The following is an 11652-nucleotide window of genomic DNA, read 5'->3' as shown; positions in this document are numbered from 1 at the left end:
ATAAAAAAACTAAACAAAAAACCTTTTAATGCTCACAAACTTATAACAAAAAGAAAATGAAAGAAGAAGCCATTGAAGAAAGAGAAAACATCCAAATAAAATAAGAAAGAGAAAGGGAAAGTGTGATCACAATGTAAATAGAGTCAAAAGACTTAATAACAAAAAGAAAATGAAAGAAGAAGCCATTGAAGAAAGAGAAAACATCCAAATAATATAAGAAAGAGAAAAGGGAAGTGTGATCACAATGTAAATAGAGTCAACAAGCTACCCTTTTTGGATGCATGTATTCTTTTGTAAGACTTTCAAGAGGACACATGTTTAGGTTAACATTTATCTCTATCTTCTCTCTCCCTTCCTCCCTAAGTAAGGAATTCATTATCTAATTCTTCTCCTACACATGCATTCGTAGAGACAGACCAATCCATGGTATTGCTGTTTCTATTTGATTCAACATTTTACTTTCTTTTTTTATATATTTGGTTGAAACACTCGTTATATTTATTTATAATTTTTTTTTCAATTTAATTTAATTTTATGCTCGTTAAAAAATTCTTTTGTTTGATAAAAACAAATACAGTCCAACACGTGTATTGTCTAAGTTTAACAAATTATTTAACTGATTAAGCGATGTGGTCCTGGTAAAGTGATAAGAGATTTAAATGTTTTTAGCAAGGGAAATAGTATCTTCTCACATGAAACATAATTTTCTTTTGCACTTTTAATTTTATAAAAGATTTAAATATTTTATATTAATATCTATAGCATTTTTTTATTTTTTAAAAACTGGTACAATTAATCCATCCGTATAAATTTAAAAAAATTGTATTTATATATTAAATTAAAATAATAAATAATATCAATTAATATATACAATTGAAAAATATGGGTTTGATGGATATCCACTGACAGTGTAAAAAAATTTTACATTGTCATCGAATTAAAATATAATATTCTGCATGTTATCTCAGTAATTTAAAAATAGCAGTATGATTTGATAGGGTAGGATACGAATATTCGTGATTGGTTTATTTTACAATGCATCACCCGTTTTCTAAAAAAAAACATATATTAAAAGTTATAAGAGATAAATCATTTTGATATTTTTACAAAAATTAGTCATTATTTTGGAAAAGAGGAAAAAATGACTTTTTCTTAGCTTAAAAGAATTGCTTATGATTGTCCACACCCAAGTATATAAGCCTGATTCTGAGCAACCCTATTCATTTCTCAAGATACCCTTTAACTTGTAAGTTCAAGGATAAGAATAATCAATACCAAAATAATCACTGACAAAAGAAAGCAAAAAGTTTCTACTTTAATGAGTTTTGGTGACAATAAGCCAGGTTGTGGTGAAAGTGCTAAATTCATAGCAGAAGCAGATATTAATGCTTTTAGCAACGGAACAAACCATAGCAGCAACAACAACAACAGTAGAATAATAATGCCTTCTGGTGCAATCTCACAACAACCTCGTTTATCATCTCCTACTTTGGTTAAATCCATGTTCAACTCACCTGGCCTATCTTTAGCACTTGTAAGAGATTCATCTTCTCTTGTTCTTATGATACTAATAAGCTATTATTATTTTTCACTTAATTTTTTTTTGTTTTGTTTTTCTGGAAAACTTGAATTATAGCAAACAAATGGTTTGAGAAGGAGTAGAGAAGAAGAAGATGAACATGAAAGCAGATCTGGTGGTAGTGAGAACATGGATGGTGTTTCTGGTGATGACTTTGATGCTGCCGACAATCCACCAAGAAAAAAACGTTATCACCGACACACTCCTCAACAAATTCAAGAACTTGAATCGTAATATCATAATTCTCTCCATACAAAAAATCACTTTTTAAGTTGAAAATTCATGAAAATCTTTGCTTTTTGATTTTTGTAGGATGTTTAAGGAGTGTCCTCATCCTGATGAAAAACAAAGACTTGAACTCAGCAAAAGGCTTTGTTTGGAAACAAGACAAGTTAAATTTTGGTTCCAAAATAGAAGAACACAAATGAAGGTAACAAAATTACACTTTCTGTGTCTCTTCTTAAGTCACCAGCAGCTCAGTTGATAGTTGTGCAGAGACATCTGATGCAACTTTTTCTAGTACTAATGATGTGTGTTGTTTGTGTCAGACTCAATTGGAACGCCATGATAATTCACTACTTAGGCAAGCAAACGATAAGCTAAGAGCTGAGAACATGTCAATAAGAGAAGCATTGAGGAATCCAATGTGTTCAAATTGCGGCGAACCAGCTATCATCAATGAAATATCACTTGAAGAACAACATCTAAGATTCGAAAACGCGAGATTAAAAGACGAGCTCGACCGAGTTTGTACGCTCGCCGGCAAGTTTTTAGGCCGGCCGATTACGTCGTTACCAAACTCAAGTTTAGACACCGGTTTCGTTTGTTTGAACCATAATACTCTACCTTCAACATTGCCTTTAGAACAAGATTTTGGTATATCAATGGAGAGATCTATGGTAACAAATAGTAGTAATGGAAATGGTTTTGATAGATCAATGGAGAGATCTATGTTTCTTGAACTTGCTTTATCTGCAATGGATGAGTTAGTGAAAATGGCTCAAACTAATGAGCCTCTTTGGATTAGAAGCGATGAAAGTGGAAGAGAGATTCTTAACCATGAGGAGTTTTCAAGAACAGTTAGTACTTCTTGTATTGGTTTGAAACCTAATGGTTATGTTTCTGAGGCTTCTAGAGAAAGTGGTGTTGTTATCATAAACAGCCTGGCTCTTGTTGAAACTTTAATGGATTCAGTAAGCTTTTTTTCAACTTTTTTCCACTTTATTATTTTGTATCAGTGATTTATTAGTTTGTATTTTTTTATTGTACTAACAACTGGTTTGGTTTCTGTTGTATCAGAATCGATGGTCAGAGATGTTTCCTTGTGTGATTGCAAGAGCTTCCACAAGTGAAGTGATATCTAATGGAATAAATGGAACTAGAAATGGTGCTCTTCAACTGGTATATAAAATAGTTACTACTTTCGTAAAGTCGCGCTACCGCATATGACCTAAAATTTAACAGTTTTAATAGTGGTTAAAAATAGTCTCGGAAAACTTACACAGATTATGTTTACAGTAGTTAACCTACGCAAAGTCTCCGAAAACTTAAATATGATTATGTTTACAGATGCAAGCTGAACTTCAAGTACTTTCTCCGTTGGTTCCAGTTAGAGAAGTGAATTTTCTACGATTTTGCAAGCAACATGCAGAAGGGGTATGGGCAGTGGTTGATGTGTCGATAGATACCTTCAGAGAAGCTTCTTCTGGCGGTGCACCTACTTTTCATAACTGTAGGAGGCTTCCTTCTGGTTGTGTGGTTCAAGATATGCCAAATGGTTACTCTAAGGTTGGTATTCTAACTTTAACCAATTAATTTGTTTGGTATTTTAACTTTAACCTATGCTAATGTTACTATAAAATATTCATATGATGTTTCCATTCCAATCTTTCATGCTATACTATATATGCTTTGGTTGTTCTCTATAAGAATATTATTTTAATTCATGAGATTGTGTGTAACATGGTTGGGAATTGGGATCTTATAAAATACAGGTGAGTTAAATTAAAATATTTAATGTGGACCCTTTAGGTCAAGATAATAGACTTGATATTTTGTCTTTTTCGTATATGAGTGATTGGAATGAGTTCACCACACTGCAAAATATAGCAAATCTCGATGATTTTTTCTATATTGTTTGTAGCTTCTCTAAAACCCCGGATGATATGACTTTATGTAAGAGTACCATTATTTTATGTACTTGCTTGACCTCAATAAGATACCTTTGTCTGTTGTTGAGCCTAATTGCCAGGCTTTTTCATGATTTTCTGTCCATACATTTCCATGATTCTATTCCATCATCATTCATTCCTTATCAACATAATGTCCTCGAATTCTAACTCGGTTGACAGCTATGCAGTGACATTAAATTTGTGAAAGGTCAAAAAAAATTAGGGTTTGATTCCTGACAACAGAGAAATACTAACATAATATATAATGTACTAATCACTAAAAAATGCGATTTTATAACACATAGGAAATTCAAACATGTACTCAATTCAGATTTGTTTATAACTCAATTATTTGTATGTACATGAATATGATGTTGTAGGTGACATGGGTGGAGCATGCTGAATACGAAGAAAACGATGTTCACGAGCTCTACAAGCCCTTTCTAAGCTTAGGCATGGGGTTTGGCGCACAACGATGGGTTGCAACCCTCCAACGCCAATGCGAATGCCTAGCTATCTTAATGTCATCAGCACTCCCCACTAGAGAACAATCAGGTATACAAATATGTACATACAAACGTTAGAGGATTCAAGCACTATATACAAACATCCTTAACAAAATGCATGTCTAATAACCTAAGAGAGTTGTGTTTATATATTGTGCAGCAATTAGCGCGGGAGGAAGGCGTAGCATGCTAAAGCTAGCGCAACGAATGACAAACAACTTTTGCGCGGGAGTTTGTGCATCAACAATACACAAATGGAACAAGCTAAACGCAGGAAACATGGGCGAAAACATTAGGGTCATGACACGGAAGAGTGTCAATGATCCAGGTGAACCATCGGGGGTTGTGCTAAGCGCGGCAACCTCCGTTTGGCTTCCTGTTTCTCCCCAAAGAGTCTTCAATTTTCTTCGCAACGAGGAACTCAGAAGCGAGTGGGACATACTCTCCAATGGTGGACCAATGCAAGAAATGGCTCACATTGCCAAAGGACATGACCATGGCAATAGTGTCTCCCTCCTAAGAGCTAGTGTATGAATATCTCTCTCTTCCATCTTGAATAATACTATTCTTTTATTATAATATTTTTAAAACTAATATAAAAAAATTTAATCTCATAGATGAAGATACTCCAAATGAAAATTATTCTCTTAAAGTTAGGTTTGATTTACCAAATGGATACCATAATAGAAAGTTGAAATTTAGAAGTTTGAATGGTGTACGTTTTACTATTCTTGATTCTATGGTTGTATAAAGATACTGTTTTCAAGATAAGAAGAAACGTGAATCTTGCATTGTCGTTTAGCAATAGGATAAAAAGGTGAAATTGAGAATGACAGGGTTGAAAATATTTGGAAGCATCTATGAGGACAACATGTAACAGAAATAGGACAGCGTTTGTTCAGTAAACTTTACAAAAAAGTCAAAATATCAAACTCTTGTCACTTCCTATTTTTCTAACTTCTCATCTTATTATTTTACGTTAAATTTTGAAATTAAGTTCATTTTGAAAAGAAAAAAACAAAAAAGTGGTACCAGGGTTTGACTTATTGACTACTCCCCACAAACAGAACCTAACGTAAACGACAACAAATAAAAATTGAAAATTTTTTAATGTTGTTTTTCTTGTTGCAGGCTATTAATTCAAATCAGAGTAGCATGCTGATTTTACAGGAAACATGCACAGACGCGTCGGGGTCGCTTGTTGTGTACGCGCCGGTGGATATTCCCGCAATGCATGTGGTAATGAACGGCGGCGACTCTGCTTACGTTGCGTTACTTCCGTCGGGTTTTGCTGTGTTACCAGATGGACGTATTGACGGGAGTGATAATCACGGCGGCGCGTCGCGGCAGAGAGAGGGTGGATCTCTTTTGACAGTGGCGTTTCAGATACTTGTGAATAGTCTTCCCACGGCGAAGCTGACGGTGGAATCAGTGGAGACGGTGAATAATCTTATTTCTTGTACTGTTCAGAAGATAAAAGCAGCACTTCAGTGTGAGAGTTGAATTGCACGCGCCATGATAATTCTCAAATTTGAGGGGAGCGTGGGAAGAACGCGAGGGTGTGGAGTCAAGAACGAACCGCGCGTGGAAATATCTCCTTAAATGGTGGTGAGATTCCGAATGCGAGACTTGGTTGGGTTTGGATCTTTAGGAAAGGGTGGTGGTTCGGGTATTGACTCGGGTTGACTCATTCAAGTAGCAAAGTTAATTTCATTGTAATAGTTTGTTGAATGTGATGAAATGGTAAATTTGTTTTGTTTGTTTTTTTGTAATGACTTTAGTTACTCCGTTTTGCATTTCTTATATTTAGTAAAATTAGTGGGATACCCGTGCGTCCGCACGGATACTGTGGACCGTGGAATTATTACCGCTACCAAATTGCTATTAGAATTCAAATAAATAAAATAAAATAAAAATATAATTGAAAAAACTAAAAAAAAAATGGATGACAAGATAATTGTATAATTTTAAAAAAATATTAATGTTAAGGAAAACTATTAAACACTTATTATGTAAAAAAACAATTGTGAAAAATAGAAAAAATATTTTTTTAAAGTTAATAGAGTTGTAATAATAAAACGATTTATAAAGTTTAATAAATGAAACACATAAATATCCAAAAACTAAAATAAGTTGAAGCAGTAGAAAAATAATTTTAATAAAAATCCAAAAAGATAATGATCTAAAATCATTAAGTTTAACGTTGTATTTAATTTTGATTTATGGTTAAAAATAAAATAAAATAAAAAAGATGAAAAGTCTGTAGTGCAACTGATATAAGTTTTACTTTTATTTTCTTTAATTATAAAAAAACGTAAAAATCTATGTCTTTGCCCGTATTTTAGTATGATTATCTGTGCGTTTACATGATACTGGTGTGTTATCCGTACTGGTGTGGTACACACACTTTTGTTTTTAAAATACATTAAAAATATTAATAAAAAAACAAAATTGTTCTACGAAAGTAGTTTGTTATTTAAAAAAAATTAAAATAAAAATAAAATTATTTTACCAAAATTAATTTACATCAATAATATATATTTTAGTTTTTCATATATTATCTTAAATTAAAACAATTTCAAAATAAAATTGAGTTAAGATACACACTCTTTTTTTTTTTACAAATTGATAAAGATGCATTTTTATATAAAAATATAAATATCATTATATAAATATATAGGGCGGTGTGGATATGAGGCGAGGTGGATAGTAAGATACCCGTGCCCACATCCGTTCCCATTTATATTAATGGATAATTACTCATGTCCATACCCCTATTTATTTTTACAGATTTTCGTATTTATTTTTACAGATTTTTTTCCTTATCCGTTGTAGAAATTTTTTACGGACACTCATAAGATAAGGACCAAATTGCCATCCCTATTTTAAAACTTGCTTAGAGATGTAGTTATTAATGAGAGATCAAAATTTTGATGCATAAATAAACATGTTGTATAAAGTATTAATATCATTATCATATGAAATGAAATGTATATTGAACTATATAATATAACTTTCTAAGCACTTAATTTCACATAAAAGAGCCTACATGCAGACAAAGTCTCTCACAATATAACGTGGAGCATCATACTGAATGTGAGGAGTTGTATGGTCTAAATCTTAGCACATCCTTTTCACGTAGATCCCAGTTAGCATCATCATATTCCATCACCGGTTTTCAAACATTAATAGCATTAAGTGCTCATTTTAAAAACACCAAAGTTCAAATTGCATCCGGAAGTTGTCCATACAAATTGCATACGATATGAGATGCACTTCAAACACTCCAACAATAGCTTTCAGCCACATTTTAGCAGTAGTGAAATCTTTTGGTTTTTCATTGTCATTAGTTGAAGGCTGGATTGGTTAGATTATGGAAAAAGTGTGTTACTGATATTCTAACAATGTTGGTTGAGATGGATACACAATTGGTTCCAACATTAAAGTTTGTAGGTTGCTCTAATTCAAAATATTTGTCTTCATGACTACCGTGTTTAATGTTTAGTACCAATTTAAAATCAAAAGCTCCGTGACTATTGTTAACAGATCCGTGCTGATAGTAACAGTAGTCGCAAATGGTCAATGAAAATTAATTAAATATATAACTCACAACACATGTGGCCATAAGAATGTATCGGTAACTAAGCTTAGTTTTATCGTTCAAGATACAAAAGCCAACCTTTCTCTATATCATTCACCTGCATCAGACCAACCAAAATATTGATAATAGAACTCCGAAAAAATCAGTTGCAACAATGACTAAATCGATACGAAGCCTCTTCAAATTTAGAGGAGTACCTATGGAGCCTCCCAGTAGTTTTGGTCATTAAAAGGAAAAAAGATTAAATTACAGAATCACGTGGAAAAACATCACCAAACAAACATAACTTCTCTTCAACCGAGAAAACCACGACATCTTGATTTAGCTCAACTTCAAAATATCAAGAAAGATAAACCCAAAACACTAAAATTTAAAATTCAACCCTCATTGTATAAAAAATATTTTAAATACAAAGTGTCCACTTACTAATTACTTCCTCTAGTCCTTTTATCCTCATAAGAAAAAAAAAACTAAAATATTATTACTTGTTTACAAATATACTCGTGAAATATATTACAAGACATTCACTAATATTAAAAGTATAAACAATATCTAAACATAACAATAGAAGACACTAATTTTTAATGAGGTAAAAAATTCTCCATATAGATGCAAAGTTAGATTTAGGTAGAAAATGGGAAAATCATCTCCATATTGTTGTAATATTAACAGAAGTTAGTAGCGATTCTTGTAGCACCAATGTTGCTTCATGAACTGTCTAGATCGAGGCAAGTTGCGATTTAGAAGTAGAAAAATCCATAATCGCTTTGCTAGAATTGATCTTAATTAAACTTAACTTCTTTTTAGCACTTTCCACTTTTGAGTCTGACATGCAATAAGAGAATACGAAAGAAATCCTCTCCAACATCTTCGCATTCTCCATCACAAATTTAGCAAAACTTAGCTCACCATCACCGCAGAAATAGTCATCAAACTTCACCACTTTAAGAGTTGATATAAAACAGTCTGGTACAAGTGCAAACTTCTGCATTTCGTCTTTGAAATATGCCACCGGATTATCAGCCAAAAAAGAAATAGTACATGTTGATTGTTGAGGTAATGATCAATGTAGTTTTGTTAACACATTTTGAAGAAATTTAAAGATTAACAGTTACAAACGTCAACAACCAGAGTCTCGAGACAAGGTGATTTTAACAGAATGCCCAACAAAACATCACTTGTACAAAATAGCTTCAGATGAGCCAACATTTGAAATGTAGGAATACAATCCAAACAATGTTCCACTGATGTAAGAGCCTTGACGAAAAAGAGAAAAATTTGCCCGTGTTAAGACAATATATCGAGACAATATTCATACGATAAAGTGTAAAGCAAGAAAACATACCTCATGAAGAGTGTCAAAACAAAGATCAAGATATTCTGCGTTAGTAAAGAGACTAAGAAGCCTGCGAATAAAAATCCATGATTCCTCCGCACTACAGTGATCAAAATCAAATATATTTAATTTGGCTGAAGGGATGTGTCGATCATCTAGCAAAATGGTTTGCGATGATATAGGACATTCAAAAGAGAATTTTGTAATATGTGTGGAACGAAACTTAATAATTAGAGACTCAATTGGCTTATCATTGGAGCTAAAATCAACGGATTCAAGTAATGGAGCTTCTATTGTAACTCTGTTTACATCTGACCAGACGCAATCATGTGTCACATATTCTCTAAGAAGTGGAAAACTAAGTGTCAACTGTTTCAATTCATTAGAAGAGTGACAAGTAAATTTGATACCAACCAATTTGAGTATTGTGAGGGATGGAAGACAAATAAAAGAGGCGGGTTTCATAGTAGAATACCTTATTATCATCTTAAACACAATTTCTTCTAGGGACTGACATTCGAAAAGGGGAAAACGTAAAGTGTTGCGTTCTTTCTTGGAACTTACATTAATCTTTTTTACGCCTCTATTTAAAACGGTAGATACCCATTGATTGATATAGTTGGGATCATAATTCTCCGGCAGAGAAAGATGAAATTCCTGGATGGTTGCATTATTAAGATGCAACAAGACTCTATTTACAAACTTGGAAAAGGAAACTGACTTATTGGAAATGTTATTATAAGAAGGATAAGAGTCGTTACTGTCACGGTCGTTGAAACTTAGTTTGGTGACAAATGTCCACATATGAATCCACCTCTTTGATAAAACACTCGTACGGACAGCTTGTTTAGTTGAAAGAAAAGAAAGAATGTGACCAATAATAGAATCAGGAAGATCGCTTGTCATGTCTTGACCCTCACGTCTCTTGGATTTAGAACCTGACTCCATCTTTATTGCAGCAAGTTCCTACTGTTACAAATACAATGAAATGAAGCTCTACATACACATATTATTACCATAGTTTTAAATTGCAGGCCGCAACCGCAATTGCTGATATGATATTCTCTGCAACTGCATGATATCTTCTACAACTGCATCAGATCGCAATTACGGTGCGATTTAAAATCAAGTATGTTGTGGTCCTTATATGAACTGCATCAGACAAAGTATTCATGTGTTTGTTCAGTTATTATTATAAAAAATTCAACACTAACTAGTTTAGGGTTTAAGCTGTAAAAAATGAAAGAAGGAAAAAAATGGTTTGGTTATGTAGTGAATAATGAATTGCAGATAGATAGAATATGAAAAATGGTAAAGAGAGAACGAAAGTTTGAGAAAAAACCAACGTACCTGATTTCTTCTTCTTCACCGTCGCATTAGATTATTTGAAATAGTGAAAGTGAGTGTGTAGTTTAAACCCTTAGCTCATGCATACAAGGTTTAATTGTTGTAATTTTTTTCTAAAAAAGCATAAATAGATGGGACTAAAATAGGTGAGGGAAGAAAATTCTAATTAAAACATACAAAGTTAATTAGAAAATCAATTGATTTTTGGATTCAAATTGACTCATCAATAAAATTGTTTTATTTGATTTTTTAAATATTAAATACTTTATTTTTTATAAAAATAATATTAACTTTAACTTAGAGTTATTAACATAACATACAATTTCAAAATTCTCGGCACAAACATTTTAGGGAAATATGCATTTAAAAGATTTTTTTGAACCATTTGATTTGATTTTGTGTTGAGGATAAACAAAAAGATAATTTAGAGAGAATTGGTAAGTGTCATATTTACGTAAAATATGTAGGCATTTATTAACATATTTTACACACAATCAATATAAGATCCCTCAATTTATATACGAAAAATGATAGAATACCTATTTAGACTTTCCTAACATGTATTAACTAAAAACAGGTAAAAAGGACAGGAAAACTACAATTTAACACACAAAGATTAAGCCATAGCAAGTCCCTGCAAAGCAAGGCTCAGTAGGTCATGATGATAAGCGCTTCTAATGAGCTCAGAATGTGAGATGGCACTTCAAGGCTAAAGTACTTCATGGTGAAGAACGAGTTTGTGTGCTAATCGCAAGGGCGGTGCCCCCAACGAAGAAAAGTGGCTATTGCCACTTGTTAGACAACTAGCATTACTTAATTTAGAAGAAAACATGCTCGCTAAGTGTAGATGGGTAGTGCACCTACCAAGGGCTATGTATCTGCACTGATAAATAGGGGTCTCTAGTAAATTGCAAAGTGAATTTCGATGGAGTGAGGTAGTACATGATTGGGGTAGGTTCACCTTACTTTAAAATATAATAATAATAGAGGGAGATAAAAGGTAGAAGTGCTACTCAAGTGACAGGACAAATAAATTTCCAAGTTCGTCTTCATGGGATTACCGACACTACTACGATGAGTAAGCATAATTAAAAATATCTTTGTTGGGGGAT

The 11652-nt window shown here is 32.8% G+C and overlaps 2 protein-coding genes across 2 annotated transcripts; one reads left to right on the top strand and one right to left on the bottom strand.

Annotated features, from left to right (window-relative positions):
• The first annotated feature begins 1172 nt into the window (after nt 1-1172).
• Nucleotides 1173-6258, top strand: LOC131609554 (homeobox-leucine zipper protein ANTHOCYANINLESS 2-like). The gene is made up of 9 exons (XM_058881269.1): nt 1173-1534; nt 1637-1809; nt 1892-2009; nt 2128-2772; nt 2879-2980; nt 3149-3367; nt 4131-4305; nt 4417-4784; nt 5388-6258. Exons 1-9 carry the CDS (start codon nt 1319-1321, stop codon nt 5757-5759), a joined length of 2388 nt encoding a protein of 795 aa, XP_058737252.1. The 5' UTR covers nt 1173-1318; the 3' UTR covers nt 5760-6258.
• Nucleotides 6259-8575: 2317 nt separating this feature from the next.
• LOC131614330 (F-box/LRR-repeat protein At4g14103-like) lies at nt 8576-10141 on the bottom strand. The gene is made up of 3 exons (XM_058885929.1): nt 9203-10141; nt 8973-9114; nt 8576-8853 (listed from the first exon to the last, which is right to left on the bottom strand). The coding sequence occupies exons 1-3, from the start codon at nt 10139-10141 to the stop codon at nt 8576-8578; spliced, it is 1359 nt and encodes a 452-aa protein (XP_058741912.1).
• Nucleotides 10142-11652: the final 1511 nt, after the last annotated feature.

Source organism: Vicia villosa, linkage group LG6, assembly GCF_029867415.1.
Source record: "Vicia villosa cultivar HV-30 ecotype Madison, WI linkage group LG6, Vvil1.0, whole genome shotgun sequence".
NCBI classification, from domain to species: Eukaryota; Viridiplantae; Streptophyta; class Magnoliopsida; order Fabales; family Fabaceae; genus Vicia; species Vicia villosa.
This window is presented reverse-complemented; position numbering and strand designations above follow the sequence as displayed.

Coding starts and splice junctions, on each gene's coding strand:
- LOC131609554 (XM_058881269.1), top strand. CDS start 1,319: ATGAGTTTTGGTGACAATAAGCCAGGTTGTGGTGAAAGTGCTAAATTC. Junction 2,010..2,127: donor ATAGAAGAACACAAATGAAG/GTAACAAAATTA, acceptor TGTTTGTGTCAG/ACTCAATTGGAACGCCATGA. Junction 2,981..3,148: donor GAAATGGTGCTCTTCAACTG/GTATATAAAATA, acceptor TTATGTTTACAG/ATGCAAGCTGAACTTCAAGT.
- LOC131614330 (XM_058885929.1), bottom strand. CDS start 10,141: ATGGAGTCAGGTTCTAAATCCAAGAGACGTGAGGGTCAAGACATGACA. Junction 9,115..9,202: donor GTTTTGACACTCTTCATGAG/GTATGTTTTCTT, acceptor TTTTTCGTCAAG/GCTCTTACATCAGTGGAACA. Junction 8,854..8,972: donor GACTCTGGTTGTTGACGTTT/GTAACTGTTAAT, acceptor CATATTTCAAAG/ACGAAATGCAGAAGTTTGCA.